Source organism: Mirounga angustirostris, unplaced genomic scaffold (genome assembly GCF_029215605.1).
Source record: "Mirounga angustirostris isolate CCGP_5_RB_7025 unplaced genomic scaffold, mMirAng1.0.hap1 SCAF_1, whole genome shotgun sequence".
NCBI lineage: Eukaryota > Metazoa > Chordata > Mammalia > Carnivora > Phocidae > Mirounga > Mirounga angustirostris.
Window position 1 is genome coordinate 6607802 of NW_026991709.1, and position 19404 is coordinate 6627205.

The following is a 19404-nucleotide window of genomic DNA, read 5'->3' on the forward strand; positions in this document are numbered from 1 at the left end:
GAGAGAGAGAGAGATCCAGGCTGGTAGTACCCTCAGAGCAGGAGAAATGCAAATTGTCTCTGGAAAAACCTGTCCTTGACCCAGGCCTCAAGAAATTCCCATAGATAATTAAAAACAAAAACAAAAACAAAAACCCACCCACACACATGCAGTACAAAAAATGATAAAAGACAAGAAAACAAGGTGTTAAGACAACCAACAGGAACAGTTATCAGGGTCAGATCTGCAAAGACTCTACATGTTGCAATTATTATACGTAGAAAATAAGCATGTTTAAAGAAATAAGTTTCTGAAAATATGAATAAAAAGAACAAGAACTCAGCATATGTGACAAAGAACTTAAAAGACGTACATATAATCATTGAATTTAAATTAACTCTATAAATGGGCTTAACAGCAGAAGAAACCAGAACACAGCAAAAAGATGGATCTAAGAAACCAGAACACAGCAAAAAGATGGATCTAAAGAAGCGATCACCATCGAAGCACAGAGAGAGAGAGGAAGTATGAGGGGAGGTTAACAGGCATTCACAGATTAAAAAGGCTGAACTAATATGTAATCTGATCTTCTGAAGAAGAAAGAAGAGAGAATGGAGCAGAGTTAAATACCTAAAGAGATAAAGGGTGAAAAATTTCCAGAACTGACAGAAGGTACCAATCCACTGATTCAGAAATCAAGCAAAATAAGCAGAAATAGAAATGAAACAAAACACACCTGGCTAGGGCATGGTGAAACTGCAGAACACCAAAGACAAAGAGAGATCTTAAGATCAACCAGACAGTAAAGGCAACGTATTGTGAAAGGAAGCACGGCACGCATCCATCACGACAGTGAAGGCAGAAAACAGTGGGGAGCCCACGGGACAGCCGTGACCTAGAACCGCACACCCTCCAACACTGTCCAGAAGAAGGAAGATGCAGGACACATTTTCAGAGCCTCGCTAATGCGGAGATCAGCAAACCTTTTCTATAAAGGGCCAGATAGTAAATAACTTAGGCTCCACAGGCCACCTACTCTCAGTCACACCTTCGCGACACCACTGGAACGTGAAAACAGTGGGAGATCAGTCTTCTAAATCAGTCTTCTAAAAGATAATGGACATGTTTTCAGTTGTAGGAAGAAAAGATATTCTTTTACGCAAACCGGCCTGGCTGGCCTCCTTCCAATACAACAAACCAAGTGCAGCCCGCTCGCCAAGTAGAGCCTGCCATCTAACTCCCATTCTGACTGACAGACTTCAGGCAGAGGGACTGGTCTGAGATAAAAGGTCTCCTGTGCGAGCAAGAGAGTGGTGAATGTGTAGTCCTAACATCGTGGTTTTACACCACCATCTCTTGTAGGGTCACACGGCTGAGGCATCATGCGTATGATGACGAGTACCTCGTGCATCGGGAGGGAAGGACTGACATTCTGGTGTTGGCGCTCACACTACAGCAGAGGAGAGCAAAGCATTAACGTTAAGCATGGACGAATTTCCTAATGTTAAAACAAAAATCAAGTAACTTCAAAATTTAAGGGGGGAGAAGGATGTGGGAAAAAAAAAAGAAGAAGGCAATCATGAGATAACAGAAAATATGTACTGGGGGGACACCTGGGTGGCTTAGTCGGTTAAGCGGCTGCCTTCAGCTCAGGTCATGAGCCCAGGGTCCTGGGATCGGGTCCCGCATTGGGCTCCTTGCTCAAGAGGGGAGCTTGCTTCTCCCTCTCCCTCTGCCTGCCGCTCCCCCTGCTTGTGCTCTCTCTCTCTATCTCTCTCTCTGTGTCAAATAAATAAATAAAATCTCTAAAAAAAAAAAAAGAAAGAGGGCACCTGGGTGGCTCAGTCGGTTAAGCGACTGCCTTCAGCTCAGGTCATGATCCCAGGGTCCTGGGATCGAGTCCCACATCAGGCTCCCTGCTCTGCGGGAAGCTTCTCCCTTTCCCACTCCCCCGGCTTGTGTTCCCTCTCTCGCTATGTCTCTCTCTGTCAAATAAATGAATAAAATTAAAAAAAAAAAAAGAAAGAAAGAAAGAAAGAATGTACTGGCCTCTGCCCAGGCTCCCAGCACAGAGCTCCTGAAACCCCTGTAATTCCCTGCATGGGAAGAGCACTCGGAGCACCTTTTGTTCTGGTATTTGGTCTCTAACCCCTTCCTGACACAGGGCTCCGGAAACCCTGGTAATTTCTGGGTGATGGGCGTGTCTTTTGTTCTAACGAGGCGACTCCAGGTGGGCTCCTGGGTGGGGGCTGGTCACCGGAAAGACCACGCTGGGATTAGAAGTTTGGAACTTTCAGCCCCACCCTTATACTCTTGAGAAGGGAGAGGGGCTGAAAATGGAGTTGATGATCCACCATGCCTACCCAAGGAAACCTCCATAAAATCCCAGCAGCATGGGGTTGGGAGAGCTTCTGGGTTGAACACATGAAGGTGCAGGGAGAATGGCGTGCCTGGAGACGGCGTGGAAGCTCCACACCCCTTCCCACACACCTTGCCCTAAGCATCCCCTCCATGTGCTGGTCATCGGTATCCTTTATCATATCCTTTTATAATAAACTGGCAAACAGGAGGAAATGGCTTTCCTGAGTTCTGAGCTGCTCTAGCAAATTAATCAAACCTGAGGAGGAGATCATGTGAATCCCTGACTGATAGTGGTTGGTCAGAAGCAAAGCCCAGACCTCCCAGTAATGGGTAGCCCAGCAAATAAAAAAGCACCAGTAAAGAAAAAGATTTGAATAAGACAGTTGGTAACTCTAACCTAATGGACACATACAGAAGACAAATTCAAACTTGTATTTTTCATCACAAATGGAGGATTTACAAAAATTTTATCCTAATATATTTTAAAGTTGAGAAGAAATGGTTAAATCCTAAGCTAATTTTCCTAATATAATTCAAGAAAAAATATAAAACTGAAAAACCTCATAATCACTAAAGAAATTGAAATCAGTAGTTAATCTTTCAATAAAAATAAGAGAAAACCCAGAAGATTTTACCAACAAATTCATCATATATTCAAAGAATAACTCAGACCTTAAAGCTGGTCCAGAATATAGAAAAAGGAACATTTTCCAACTCAGTCGTATGAGACTGGCATAACCATGATAACAAAACCAGATGAGGAAAAAGACAATACTGCCCACATTCAACACTTCTATTCCACACTGTACTAGAGGTTCTGGCCAGAGCAAGTAGGCAAAAATGAAATAAAAGGCATTGATTGGAAAAGAAGTAAAACTATCTCTATTCACAGATGACATGATCTTGTATATAGAAAATCCTAAGGTATCCACTAAACTACTGGAACTGATAAATGAGTCTGCAGAATACAAGATCAATGTATAAAAACCAATTTCTATATAACAATCTGAAATGAAATTTAAAAAATTTCACTTATAATAGCATCAAAAAGAAAATACTTATGAATAAATTTAACAAAAGAAATAGAAAATATCATCTGAAAACCACAGAGCGTTGTTGAAAGAAATTGAAGATCAAAATACCTTGAAAGACAGCCCATGTTCATGGACTGGAAGACCTAATACTGTTAAGAGGGCAATACTCCCCAAGCTGACAAATTCAACACAATCCCTATCAGAATCCCAGCTAACTTCTTCATAGAAATTGAGAAGCTAATTCTAAAATTCAAATGAAATTGCAGGGGACACAGAACAGCCAAAACAATCTTTAAGAAGAAACACAAAATTGGAGGATGTACACTTCCCAATTTCAAGACTTACTACAAAGCTCAAAACATTTTGGTATTGGTTTAAGTACAGACAGACAACAAGGTGGATGGAATAGAACTAAGAGTCCAGAAATAAACCCATGTATCTACAGTTCACTGATTTTGACAAGGTTGCCAAGACCACTCAACGGGGAATAAACAGTCTCAACAAATGGTGCTTAAAAACCAGATATCCACGTACAAAAGAATAAAGGTGAACCCTTACCTCACTCTCTATACAAAAATTAATTCAAAGTGAATAAAAGACTTAAATGTAAAAGTTAAAACTATAAAACTCTTAGAAGAAAACATAGACATAAATCTCTGTGACCCTGGATTTGGCAACGGATTCTTAGATATGACACCGAAAGCACAAGCAACAACAAAAATATTGGCAAAAGCTACACAATATTCATTCAACTTAAGAATGAACTCTCAGAAAAAAAAAAAAAAGAATGAACTCTCAGGCAGGAGTCAATACTGAGTTTTGAAAGAGGGATGCAGAAGAGGAAAGGATGGTGGAGGAGTAGGGGACCCTACTCCAACTGGTCCCTGGAATTGAGCTGGATATCTACCAGACCACTCTGAGCACCCACAAAACCAGCCTGAGATGTAAGAAGATCTGGATCTCTACAAACAGAATATCGCAGGCGGCTGGTTCCAAGGTACGAAGTGGGGAGCCGTGATTCCGCGGGCAGATATCAGAGGATAAACGGCAGTGGGAGGGTGCCTGGCCGTGGGGATCCTACACCGCCGGTGAGTGACAGCCTCGCGCGCTGCGGACGGGCACAGACTCGCAGACCGGTAGCGTCGGGAAAGGACTTTAGGGCAGCCCCCGGGGCAGAAACCCAGAGGGCGGGGTCGTGCGTGCGAACTGGGAGCGGCTGGCAGTTTTGGAAGCACAAAGGGCAGAGACATGCCCCGACCTGGAGGCAGGACTGGGGGCGCTGTGGAGGGGCGCACAACCCAGGACGCTGCAGTTTATAGCAGCACGGACAGAAACGGAGACGGTGTGGCTAGAGAGCTCACTGAAGAACAGACTGCGGTCTCTCTGCTCTGAGGCAGAGGGTTGGAAACGGTCTCTTCTGCTCTGACTCATGGAAGAGACATGGAAAGCCGCCAGGGAAAGCCGCCAGAGAACAAAAGCCCCAAAAAACTGGTTCCCACTGAGCCAAACCCCCACCACAGGGGTCAGGGCAACTCTGCCCAAACAGGGTTGCCTGAGTAACAGCGTGGCAGGCCCCTCCCGCAGAAGATAGGCTGGGAGAACAAGAGACCAGCAACCCTAAGGTCCCAAGAAAACAAGTGCATCTTGCTTGGGTTCTGGTCAATAATTTGGACTCTATACATTCCCTCAACCACCCCTCAACAGTATGACTAGGAAGAGGAACCCCCAAAATAGGAAAGACTCAGAGACTATGACTCATGCCACAAATTTACAAATGGATTCAGATATAACCAAGATGTCGGAGATGGAATTCAGGCTAGCAATTGTGAAGACAATGGCTAGAATGGAGAAATCAGTTAATGGCAACATAGAGTCTCTAAGGGCAGAAATGAAAGCTGAATTGGCAGAACTTAAAAATGCTATCAATGAGATCCAAACTAATCTAGATAATCTAACAGCTAGGGTAAGTGAGGCAGAAGAATGATTAGTGACCTGAAGACAATTTAATAGATAAAAAAGGAAAAGAGGAGGCCAGGGAAAAACAACTCAGAATCCATGAAAATAGAATCAGAGAAATAAGTGACACCATGAAACATTCCAATGTCAGAATTATTGGGATCCCTGAGGGGGTTGAGAGAGAGAGAGGACTAGAAGATATATTTGAGCAAATCATAGCTGAGAACTTCCCTAATCTGGGAAATGAAACAAACATTCAAGTCCTAGAGGCAGAGAGGACCCGTCCCAAGATCAAGGAAAACAGGCCAACACGCCGGCATGTAATAGTAAAACTTGCAAATCTTAGAACCAAGGAAACCATCTTAAGGGCAGTTAGGGGGAAGAGATTCCTTATGTACAGAGGGAGGAACATCAGAATAACATCAGACCTATCCACAGAAACCTGGCAAGCCAGAAGGGCCTGGCAAGACATATTCAGGGTACTAAACGAGAAGAACATGCAGCCAAGAATACTTTATCCGGCAAGGCTGTCATTTAGAATGGATGGAGAGATGCAGAGCTTCCACGACCGGCAGAAGCTGAAAGAATATGTGATCACTAAGCCAGCCCTGCAAGAAATATTAAGGGGGGTTCTATAAAAGGAGAAATACCCCAAGAATGATATACAACAGAAATTTACAGGGGCAATCTATAAAAACAAGGTCTTCACAGGCAACATGATGACAATCCATATCCTTCAATAATCACTCTCAACGTGAATGGCCTAAACGCTCCCATAAAACGGCACAGGGTTGCAGATTGGATAAAAAGACAGGACCAATCCATATGCTGTCTACAAGACAGGTTCATTTTGAACCTAAAGATACATCCAGACTGAAAGTGAAGGGATGGAGATCCATCTTCCGTGCCAATGGACCTCAAAAGAAAGCTGGGGGAAAAAAAACAAAAAATAAAAAACAAACAAAAAACAAACAAAAAAAATAAAACAAAATAAAAAGAAAGCTGGGGTAGCAATTCTTATATCAGACAAATTAGATTTTAAACTAAAATCTGTAGTTAGAGACACAGAAGGACACTATATCATTCTTAAAGGGTCTATCCAACAAGATCTAACAATTGTAAATATCTATGCCCCCAACATGGGAGCAGCCATCTACATAAGCCAACTGTTAACCAAAATAAAGAGTCATACTGATAACAATACGTTAATTGTAGGAGACCTCAGTACTCCACTCTCAGCAATAGACAGATCATCTAAGCAGAAAATCAACAAGGAAACAAGAGCTTTGAATGATACACTGGACCAGATGGACCTCATAGATACTTACAGAACATTCCACCCTAAAACAACAGAATACTCATTCTTCTCGAGCGCACATGGAACTTTCTACAGAATAGACCACATACTGGGTCACAGATCAGGTCTCAACCGATACCAAAAGACTGAGATTATTCCCTGCATATTCTCAGACTATAATGCTTTAAAACTGGAACTCAATCACAAGAAAAAATTTGGCAGAAATTCAAACACTTGGAAGCTAAAGACCACTCTGCTCAAGAATGTTTGGGTCAACCAGGAAATCAAAGAAGAACTTAAACAATTCAAAGAAACCAATGAGAACGAAAACACATCAGTCCAAAACCTATGGGATACTGCAAAGGTGGTCCTAAGGGGGAAATACATAGCCATCCAAGCTTTACTCAAAAAAATAGAAAAAGGGGCGCCTGGGTGGCTCCGTCATTAAGCATCTGCCTTTGGCTCAGGTCATGATCCCAGGGTCCTGGGATCGAGCCCCGCATCGGGCTCCCTGCTCAGTGGGAAGCCTGCTTCTCCCTCTCCCACTCCCCCTGCTTGTGTTCCTGCTCTCTCTCTCTCTGTCAAATAAATAAATGGAATATTAAAAAAAAAAAAAAAGGTTGTAAAAAGAAAAAAATAAAAATAAATAGAAAAATCCCAAATTCACCAACTAACTCTACACCTTAAAGAACTAGAGAAAAAGCAACAAACAATGCCTAAGCCACATATTAGACGAGAAATAATTAAGATTAGAGCAGAGATCAATGAATTAGAAACCAGAAACACAGTAGATCAGATCAACGAAACTAGAAGCTGGTTCTTTGACAGAATTAATAAGATTGCTAAACCACTGGCGAGACTTATCCAAAAGAGAAGAGAAAGGACCCAAATTAATAAAATTATGAATGAAAGGGGAGAGATCACGACTAACACCAAGGAAATAGAAACAATTATTAGAAATTATTATCAACAACTATATGCCAATAAACTGAGCAATCTGGATGAAATGGAGGCCTTCCTGGAAACCTGGAAACTGCCAAGACTGAAAGAGGAAGAAATTGACAACCTGAATAGGACAATAACCAGTAATGAGATTGAAGTAGTGATCAAAACCCTCCCAAGAGTCCAGGGCCTGATGGATTCCCTGGGGAATTCTACCAAACATTCAAAGAAGACATAATACCTATTCTCCTGAAGCTGTTTCAAAAAAATAGAAACAGAAGGAAAACTTCCAGACTCATTCTATGAGGCCAGCATTACCTTAATCCCCAAACCAGACAAAGACCCCATCAAAAAGGAGAATTTCAGACCAATATCCCTGATGAATATGGATTCCAAAATCCTCAACAAAATCCTAGTAATAGGACCCAACAATACATTAAAAGGATCATCCACCACGACCAAGTGGGATTTATCCCCGGGATGCAAGGGTGGTTCAACATTCACAAACCAATCAATGTGATAGAACACATTAATAAGAGGAGGGAGAAGAACCATATGGTCCTCTCCATTGATGCAGAAAAAGCATTTGACAAAATACAACATCCTTTCCTGATTAAAACTCTTCAGAGTATAGGGATAGAGGGAACATTCATCAAGTTCATAAAATCCATCTATGAAAAACCCACAGCGAATATCATCCTCAATGGGGAAAAGCTGAGAGCCTTTCCCTTAAGATCAGGAACACATCAAGGGTGCCCACTCTCACCACTGTTGTTCAACATAGTACTAGAAGTCCTAGCAACAGCAATCAGACAACAAAAAGAAATAAGAGGTATTCAAATTGGCAAAGAAGTCAAACTCTCTCTTTTCGCAGATGACATGACACTTTATGAGGAAAACCCAAAAGACTCCACCCCCAAATTACTAGATCTCATCCAGCAATTCAGTAATGTGGCAGGATACAAAATCAATGCACAGAAATCAGTTGCTTTCTTATACACTAACAACGCAACTGTAGAAAGAGAAATTAGAGAATCAATTCCATTTACAATAGCACCAAAAACCATAAGATACCTCGGAATAAACCTAACCAAAGAGGTAAAGGATCTATACTCTAGGAACTACAGAACACTCATGAAAGAAATTGAAGAAGACACAAAAAGATGGAAAAACATTCCATGCTCATGGATCAGAACAATAAACATTGTTAAAATGTTTATACTACCCAGAGCAATCTATACCTTCAATGCCATCCCGATCAAAATTCCAATGACATTTTTCAAAGTGCTGGAACAAACATTCCTAAAATTTGTATGGAATCAGAAAAGACCCCGAATCGCCAAGGAAATGTTGAAAAAGAAAAACAAAGCTGGGGGCATCACAGTGCCAGACTTCAAGCTCTATTACAAAGCAGTGATCACCAAGACAGCATGGTAGTGGCACAAAAACAGACATATAGACCAACAGAACAGAAATAGAGAGCCAAGATATGGACCTCAACCCTATGGTCAAATAATCTTCGACAAAGCAGGAAAAAATAAGCAATGGAAAAAAAAGACAGTCTCTTCAATAAATGGTGCTGGGAAAATTGGACAGCCACATGCAGAAGAATGAAACCTGACCACTCTCTAACACCATACCCAAAGATAAACTCAAAATGGATGAAAGACCTCAATGTGAGACAGGAATCCATCAAAATCCTAGAGGAGAACATAGGCAATAACCTCTTTAACATCAGCCACAGCAACTTCCTTCAAGATACATCTCCAAAAGCTAGTGAAACAAAAGCAAAAATGAACTTTTGGGACTTCATCAAGATAAAAAGCTTCTGCACAGCAAAGGATACAGTCAACAAAACAAAGAGGCAAACCCACAGAATGGGAGAAGATATTTGCAAATGACACTACAGATAAAGGGCTGGTATCCATGATCTATAAAGAACTTCTCAAATTCAACACCCAAAAAACAAATAATCAAGTCAAAAAATGGACAGAAGACAGGAAAAGACACTTCTCTGAAGAAAACATACAAATGGCTAACAGACACATGAAAAAATGTTCATCATCATTAGCCATCAGGGAAATTCAAATGAAAACTACACTGAGATACCACCTTACACCAGTTAGAATGGCAAAAATTGACAAGGCAAGAAACAACAAATGTTGGAAAGGTTGTGGAGAAAGGGGAACCCTCTTACACTGTTGGTGGGAATGAAAGTTGGTACAGCCACTTTGGAAAACAGAGTGGAGGTGCCTCAAAAAATTAAAAATAGAGCTACTATATGACCCAGCAATTGCACTCCTGGGTATTTACCCCAAAGACACAGATGTAGTGAAAAGAAGGGCCATATGCACCCCAATGTTCATAGCAGCAATGTCCGCAATAGCCAAACTGTGGAAAGAGCCGAGATGCCCTTCAACAGATGAATGGATAAAGAAGATGTGGTCCATATATACAATGGAATATTACTCAGCCATCAGAAATGATGAACACCCAACTTTTACATCAACATTGATGGGAGTGGAGGAGATTATACTAAATTAAATAAGTCAAGCAGAGAAAGTCAATTATCACACGGTTTCACTTATTTGTGGAACATAAGGAATAGCATGGAGGACATTAGGAGAAAGAAGGGAAAAATGAAGGGGGGGAAATCGGAGGGAGAGATGAACCATGAGAGACGATGGACTCTGAGAAACAAACTGAGGGTTCTAGAGGGGAAGGGGGTGGGGGGATAGGTTAGCCTGGTGATGGGTATTAAGGAGGGCACGTACTGCATGGAGCACTGGGTGTTATACACAAACAATGGATCGTGGATCACCACATCAAAAACTAATGATGTAATGTATGGTGATTAACATAACATAATAAAATAAAATTAAAAAAAAAAAAAGAGGGATGCATACTCTTTACAAGCCAAATATGCAAGTAGAAAAGCTAACCCACACCAACAAGAAGAGAGCCCCGAGAGAGGATGGCTTCCACATTAGTGTGCAAACCAGCAACACACACAGCTTTGAATCTGCCACACCACCAAAGGGCTCTGTCATGAAGGACTTACAAGAGAAGAGCATCCTAGAAAATTCTAATAACTGTTCATTGGTAACGCCTCAACTATGAAGAAAATATACTCCCTGGGAAAGACTTACATGGCCCTAGTGGAAAGCCATTATGTGATTTTCTTTTTTAAGTTAAATATTCCTGGATACTGACTTAAGACACACTAGGAAGGGAATAAAAAAGCCTAAGGGACAGTCTCTGGCCCAAAAGGCACTTGTAGCAGCACTGAAAACCCTTTATCATACATGCACACAAAAGCATCTAAAACATTAGGAACAAAACCACACAACAGCAGACACCCCACATCAATACAAAACTGGTTGACGAATCAGTCACATAGATACTATGTAAGGTGTTCAACGAGGAGGGGAAGAAAAAAGAAATCACTATCATCTAAGATAGATTAAGAGAGGGCTTCACACATTGCAAGGGGGGCTCAGCACACACACAGATTGCAGGGGAGGCTCAGCACACACACACAGATATGCAGGGGAGGCTCAGCACACACACACAGATTGCAGGGGAGGCTCAGCACACACACACACAGATTGCAGGGGAGGCTGAGCACACACACACAGATTGCAGGGGAGGCTGAGCACACACACAAATTGCAGGGGAGGCTCAGCACACACACACACAGATTGCAGGGGAGGCTCAGCACACACACACACAGATTGCAGGGGAGGCTCAGCACACACACACAGATTGCAGGGGAGGCTCAGCACACACACACAGATTGTAGGGGAGGCTGAGCACACACACAGATTGCAGGGGAGGCTCAGCATACACACACACAGATTGCAGGGGAGGCTCAGCACACACACACAGATTGCAGGGGAGGCTCAGCACACACACACAGATTGCAGGGGAGGCTCAGCACACACATACACAGATTGCAGGGGAGGCTCAGCACACACACACACACACATACACACACACACACATACACACTGCCCCCACTGAGAGCTGCACGTGTAAGAGAAACCATGGGACACCAGAGTGCCTGGCCAGCTCAAGGGAGAGTGAACTAGCTGACTAGTGTTATGCCTCCTTGTGGCGGCAACAGAAGCGTATTAACCCCATACAACAGTGTCTGTGGGGGTTTGTGGATAAAGATCTCCCTGCTTGAATTACCATACACGTAAAGCAAACAAAATTGGCATAAGGAGAACTTTAGATATATTAAATCAAACAGGTGTCTATCTTCACGTAAAGCCATCAACTATATCCGGTATTTTTTCACAGAAACCCAAAACCTATCGCTATCCATATGTAAATAGGAAAGTTAAAGCACGAACGTTAACACCAACAATCCCAGTCCTGTGGGTACGGGAGACTTTGCTTCCTTGCTTCGAAGTAGGAATTAAAAAAAAAAAAGGGCGCCTGGGTGGCTCAGTTGGTTAGGCAACTGCCTTCGGCTCGGGTCATGATCCTGGAGTCCCAGGATCGAGTCCCGCATGGGGCTCCCTGCTCGGCAGGGAGTCTGCTTCTCCCTCTGACCCTCCTCCCTCTCATGCTCTCTGTATCTCATTCTGTCTCAAATAAATAAATAAATAATCTTAAAAAAAAAAAAAAAAAAAACCACAGCAAACAGTTACCATTTTTTTATGTGTTACTTTTATAATTAAAAAAATTTTTATTTTAGAGATGCACACAATTTTTCATTTACATATGGGATATCACTGGAAGAATCATAAGAAAACGGTAACAGAAGATGGGGTGACACAATGGTCAAGGGTCAGATCTACCTCCCACCGTATCCCTTTCTGCAGCTTTTGAATCCAGTACCATGTTTATTATCTATTTAAGAACAATACCATTTCTGAAAACCCACAGTGATGTAAAACCTGAAGGACACTTACGTGCCCCTCACGTCGGCCCTGCCAGCTGCTGCCGCGTGTGGCAAGATCCCCAGCTAACCGTGCGTCTTCTCCCCTGGCCGCTGTGAGCTCTGTTGAAGCCTTGAGTGTGAACTGAAAGAACGGGTCTTTAGGAGATCGAGAAGGCTCTTGTCAGGGAGACTGGACGCGGATTAGTGAGCCAAGGATGTCCCCGGGCAGGCCGTGTGTGGCCACCGAGCGTTCCCGCACACCGGGCCCTTGATCCGGGCGCCAGGCGCCTGGGCCCCACAGCTTCCCCGTGCCACTGCCTCTGCCTCCTCAGGCGGCCCTCCCAGCCTTGGTGGCCCGGGTCCGCCCTCTGATGCTTTTGCTCTAAGTGCTCCCGTGACTCCTGCTGCGCATCCTCTCTTAAAGCTAAGTCAACCTGGGCGGAGGCATCTGAACTAAATAAAGCACCACAGTACTCTCTTTATCCAGTACAAGTCATGGAATTAACAATGAGCTGCTTATTAAGCCACTAGGGAACTCAAGAATACAAATATGACCTTTTAAAAACCAGTGACAGAATTTAGCTTTACGGGGCTGTGGCCAAGCAAAGTTGACAGTTAAAGTCCTCCGTCACTTGTCACAGTTACAAACTGGTCATAGCAAGTAGGCAGGCTGTAAGAAGAACAGTCACACAAGCCCTTGCAAAAATTTTAATTATGAAAGTGTTTTACATGGGGAAACCAGACTTACTGTGGTGATCATTTACAGTGTATACAAATATCAAATCACTACGTTGTAGTCTTCAAACTAATATAATGTTATCTGTCATTTAGAACTCAAAAAAAAAAAGCAACACAAAAGTAAAAAAAAAGTGTTTTAAAAAATGTATCCACTCATTTTAATCAGAATTCCTAGTTTGTTTTTTAACCTTGTTCCATTCTACAGAGCATAAATATTAAATGCTTATAAAACACACTTCATTTGAAATGCTTTAAGTATAAAACACAGAATTCAAGCATAAAACAATGCATTATGATCCCATGAATACATTTACAAAACACAGTAACGAAAAGTTAACAACTTCAAACAAGTAGATAATACTATACGCAGGCTCGCGTATGACCTTTTAAACAGAGGAGGAAAACCACACAAGCAATGTCACTTAGTGTTATTCTTTTAGCAGGACTACGGGAGACTTCAAACTCTGGTAGTGGTATTAAAATTAAATCGCTTTCTAATCTGGATCAGAAATAGTGCTAAGTCTTTTTACTGTACTTAAGTTAGAAAATTTTGACTTTTCAGTTGGCAATGTGACCTTTAAAGTACGCCAATGGTGCACACCCCCAGTAACGTGCCACCAAGGCCCCTTCTTGTGACAAACCCAGGACTTGCTGGCCGGGTCACACGTGGGAGAGCCTGGCCTTCCAGCTCGGTGACAAGTGTACAAAATCAGGACTCTCGTATCTCACATAAAATCCAAGAACAAACACATTCAACAAAAAAACTAACCTGTGTGCTTTTGTTTCCTTTAAAAAAAAAAAAAAAGCATCAATCAGATTTGTAACCTCCTCAGCGGAAATCCACTCCCTAAGATGTCACAGTTGCATCTGTCTTCCTTCAGCTGAAAGGGTGGAGCACAATCGCCACAACCTTGTTACAGACTAAAATCCAACAGGTAATCCCAACGCCACCTGGAAATACAGACGCTCACCGTCAGAAGGCATGCCAACAGTCCCGCCTGCATTTCCTGCCTCTGCTACCCTTAACTCACAGGAAATCAACCCTTCTGCAGCAGCGCTCGGCTAAGAAAGCCTAGGTGTGTGCTTCCTGGATTCAGATTCAACAGGCCTCCTCCTGATTCACAGGGCTGCCCTCCTTACTGAACAGGAATCACACAGAACAGCTACCGGAGATGTGCATTGTCATGTATGATATTAACAAACGGTAAAACCGCCCAGGAAGACTGTTTTTCCTTCTCAAAAAAGCATTATGAACACAGACAGCAGTGCCTACCCATGCCTTTCTTGCCCAGCTGGTGATGGAGAAAAAGGAAGTCAGGCAGCAGGAGTGGCCGATGGCCCTCTGGATGCCCGGAAGGGCGTCCTCACGCTCTCCTGCTCAGCAGCACTGACAGCCCATGGGCACAGTGCCCACAAGGTTGGGTGGGGGGAGGAGGGGGCAGGGTGGAGGGCGTGATGAAACTGGGATCTCTGCAACAGTCACTCCTCTTCACTCAGTAATTCACCTCCAGCAACAGATCACAACCGAAGGCTGAATGACAGGGATGTGTGCGGCATGCAGCATTATTCCTGATAGTAAGGAATTAGGACCTAAATATGTATCTTTTATCAGGGGAATTAGTAAATCATGATATATCCCAATGAAGAGCAAATTATTCAAAATTTCTTAAAAAGTTTAATGATATGGGAAAGGGTTTACACTATAAAGTAAAAAGGGGTCTAAAACTGTATGTGCCAGATGATCTTAGTTGTATAAAATAAATAGAAAAAAAGGGTGGAAAAACATACCACAAAGAGAGGTATCTACAGCTTATGTTTTTAAATTGTTCCTGTATTTCTAATCATTCTACAATGATATGTACCACTTTTTTTTTTTAAGATTTTATTTATTTATTTGAGAGAGAGAGAAAGAGCATGAGCAGGGAGGAGAGGGAGAAGCAGGCTACCCCCTGAGCAGGGAGCCCAATGGGGGACTTGATCCCAGGACCCTGAGAACATGACCTGAGCCGAAGGCAGCCGCTTAACCGACTGAGCCACCCAGGCACCCAATATGTACTACTTTTAACACCCAAAGGATATATATTTTTTTAATTTTATTTATTTATTTATTCATGAAAGTCAGAGAGAGAGAGGCAGAGGCAGAGGGAGAGAAGCAGGCTCCCCGCCTAGCAGGGAGTCCGATGCGGGACTCGATCCCAGGACCCTGGGATCATGACCTAAGCCAAAGGCAGACGCTTAACCGTCTGAGCCACCCAGGCGCCCCACACCCAAAGGATATTATTACCTTTCAGAAATAAAAGAATGACCAATAGCAGTACATGCTGGAGAGAGGCCAAGCGAAAGAAACGAAGAGAGGTCACAGAACCTAGGAACTAGAGATCGGGGTTTCACTGAACAGGGTATCAGACAAGGTATGGGCTGACATTCTGCAAGCAGACTCAGGGTGAACTCCAGCTCTGCTACTTAACATTTCAGTGGCACTGGACAAGGTAAGTAACTTCTCTAGCCCTGTTTCTTCACCGTGAGCCTTGTGCAAGGCCAAGACAAAGTACTCTCACTAGTCAATGGATGAGCTTGGGTTCCTTCACCTTGTACCCCACACGTCTACAGAAGCCTATCCGTATTCTTCTGCTCTGGTTTCCAGAAACCTCTTACCTGCTACTCTAGTCGGAAATGCTACCAGGCGGTCTAGCGGAGTGATCCACTTGCTCGGTACCACAGCCACGGGGACGGAGTAGTACTTCCAGATGAGCGACACCATCAGGGCAGCCTGCGAAGACAGTGCTGGTGAGTGCAGCAACCCACCGGCCACACGCCCAGTGACCAAGGAGGACGACAGACGGGCAAACACTAAGGAAACTCTCCAAACTGGTGACTTCAAGCCCCACCAATCCAGTCCTTGCAGGACACAGACACATCCACACAGCCACTAATTTGCTGGCACCCCGAAACAAAGTGTCTGTCGAATTAAAGACTAGTTCACGGGGCGCCTGGTGGCTCAGTCGTTAAGCATCTGCCTTCGGCTCGGGTCATGATCCCAGGGTCCTGGGATCGAGCCCCGCGTCGGGCTCCCTGCTCAGCGGGAAGCCTGCTTCTCCCTCTCCCCCTGCTTGTGTTCCCTCTCTTGCTGTGTGTCAAATAAATAAATAAAATCTTTAAAAATAAGTAAATAAAGAGAGACTAGTAGTTCCCAGGACACCTAGAACACACTGCTGCCAAGTCGGGTAGCCTTCTTAGTGGATTGCTGTTTTACTGTTTTAATCTGAATAATAAATATACACTATTAAATTAGCTGATAAATTAACCAAGGCCTCCTATAACAAAGGTATTCTTTTCTCACTGAGCATCTCCTTCAAGTAGCTGGCCTACGATAAGTACACCCTATTAGTGACAAAAGCAATCCCCACCCGGACAGTGAGAAGCACTCGCCACGTCTGCACGCCGCACAACAAGCAATGACCCAAACTGACCACCTTAGAAAATGCAACGTCTAAATAAGCTTCTCTCGGGGCGCCTGGGTGGCTCAGTCGGTTGGGCGACTGCCTTCGGCTCGGGTCGTGATCCTGGAGTCCCGGGATCGAGTCCCGCGTCAGGGAGCCCGCTTCTCCCTCTGACCCTCCCCCCTCTCATGTGCTCTCTCTCTCAAATGAATAAATAAAATCTTTAAAAATAATAATAAAATAAATAAATAAATAAATAAATAAATAAATAAATAAGCTTCTCTCACTTCCCCGCAGGCTCCCCAAACTGCACTGGAATAAAGGCGATAAAGGCAAGAGCCCCAGAGAAGCTACTCCAGCATTCATGTGCTAAAAAACCCCCATGTTTCACAACTCAAGAGACTTTCTTGGAACCCTCGTGCACTGCTGGTGGGAATGCAAGCTGGTGCAGCCCCTGTGGAAACAGTACAGACGTTCCTCAGAAAGTTAAAAATAGAAATACCATAGGACCCAGTCATTCTCCTACTGAGTATTTGCCCAAAGAAAACAAAAACACTCATTTGAAAAGATACATGCACCCCTATGTTTACTGCAGCATTATTTACAGTAGCCAGGACATGGAAGCAGCCCAAGTGTCCATCGATAGATGGACGGACAAAGAGGAGGTGGTGTATTTATATATATTTACACACATACATACACAGACAGTGGAATACTACTCAGCCACTAAAAGGGATGAGATCTTGCTGTTTGTAACATGGATGGATCTAGAAGGTATAACGCTATGTGAAATAAGTCAGAGAGAGGAAGACAAATACCATATCATTTCACTCATATGTGGAATCTAAAAAATAAAACGAATAAACAAAAAGCAGACCTATAAATACAGAGAACAAACTGATGGTTGCCAGAGGGAAGAGGAGTAGAGGGATAGTAGATAAAGGAGATTAAGAGGTACAAACTTCCCGTTCCAAAATAAATAAGTCATGGAGATGAAAAGTACAGCAGAGGAAATGTAGTCAGTGATATCGTAACCACGTTGCACGATGAGGGATGGTGATTACACTTATCGTGGTGAGCACTGAGCAACGCAGAGAATTGCTGATTCATTACGTTGTACACCTGAAACTAATAGGACACTGTACGTTAACTGTACTTCAATTTGAAACCAGAGAGAGGGAAAGGCTTTCTTTTAGCCTAACTTATAAACGCACAGCGTTCGGTTCCATACCCACCGGAGAGCACAGCACAGCCACGGAAAGTGGAAAAGCCTGAACTCTCAGACCTGGATTCTGGGGGCCACAGAGCCCTGGAGGACAGTCCGTTATCAACTTTAAAGACCCCAGGTAACACAACAGTGAACTTACTTGCAATACATAGAAGGCAACACTTATAACCCATTTTATCTTGGCCAACTGAGCTGTCCGAGCTTTCACTGAAAGGAAAAACAGGATGAAATCATTGTATCAGTCCTGAAGAAAAAGGAAAATATTCAAATACACAGAAATGTTATTCTCCTCTTATAAAATATCTTCTAATCATGTTGTGTAGCATTTGCTCAGTATATTTAGAAAATATAAAACAGAATTTCTTAAAAGCCACACATCCATTCATTAAAATAGAGTCACGCACAGATTGTAAGATTTGAAGCTTTAATTTTGAACACCCTTAAAACTATCCGTCTACACCAGAGATTCTTTTTATAGTGTACTTACCAACAGGACTACGTTTGCTTCCCAGGTCTCCCTGTCTACACAGTACACTAACCCACACGTGGGAGCCTAGCTTGTCCTGGGCCTGGGGGGCCCTCCGTATGTCTTACTAGCCTGGAGAAAGCTGTCTCACTGTGCGAGTTCCCAGCACGTGGGTGGAAATGTCTTCATCAGAGGAGACTGTTAGGGACGGTGGCGACCACAGCGATGAACAAGACCTGATCCTGACCCTGTCAGTCTATTCTCGGATAAGGACACTCTGGGCACATTTGAGAGCGTTCACAAAAGCCCTTGGGCATCCACTGTGACACTTTCTCTAGGCTTATCTTGAAAAGTGTTGAGGGACGCCTGGGTGGCTCAGATGGTTAAGCCTCTGCCTTCGGCTCAGGTCATGATCTCAGGGTCCTGGGATCGAGTCCCACATCGGGATCTCTGCTCAGCAGGGAGCCTGCTTCTCCCTCTGCCGCTCCCCCTGCTTGTGCTCGCTCGCTCTCTCTCTCTGACAAATAAATAAAATCTTAAAAAAAAAAAATAAAGAAAGAGAAGCGTTTAATTTGAAAATGTCTACCTACAGAAACAGAAAAAAGCTAAGAGGATGTTGTTTCTGTGTTTAGGAAGCAAAGGTTCACCGGCAAATAAAGAGAAAGTAATCATGACTACTGAGTTTCTTCTGGACAAACATTGAGAACATCTAAGAATCAAAGCATATATCCTACCAATCTTATAAAAAGACTTCTCTATTCGTCAGCCCCCATGGAGCTTTCCACACTAGAGCGAAACCAGTACCGTGAGTTTTAAGCTTATCCGTCATCTTGTTGATCTTTCTCTCTAGCCTGGCATATCTGGCGAATTCATCCATCATGTTGACAGTGGAGAGCTCCTGCTTCATGTCCTGGATCTCTGCTCTCATCTGTGCCTCCTGCTCAGCATCCTTCTGCAGCAGCCTGGACATCTGGTGGAGTGGACAGCTGCGGTCAGTGCCTTCCCACGGGGGGACAACTCCGCCCCATCCTACTGCTGCCACTTCCAGCCGGGCAGGCTGCCCTTTACCCGA

The 19404-nt window shown here is 43.4% G+C and overlaps 1 protein-coding gene across 3 annotated transcripts in view; it reads right to left on the bottom strand.

The window, feature by feature from the left end:
• GET1 (guided entry of tail-anchored proteins factor 1) overlaps positions 1-19404 on the bottom strand; it is a 29208-nt gene that overhangs the window by 2241 nt on the left and 7563 nt on the right. For 2 of the 3 annotated variants that reach the window (XM_045902434.3, XM_054504084.2), the window contains 4 exons: positions 19137-19302; positions 18006-18073; positions 15854-15968; positions 12246-14149 (listed from right to left, as the gene is read on the bottom strand). In XM_045902434.3, coding sequence (XP_045758390.1) covers positions 14076-14149; positions 15854-15968; positions 18006-18073; positions 19137-19302 — 423 coding nt within the window. In that variant the 3' untranslated portion in view covers positions 12246-14075. Of the gene's footprint in view, positions 1-12245; positions 14150-15853; positions 15969-18005; positions 18074-19136; positions 19303-19404 lie in introns of those variants that run through there. The other variant, XM_045902435.3, reaches the window with a different exon arrangement.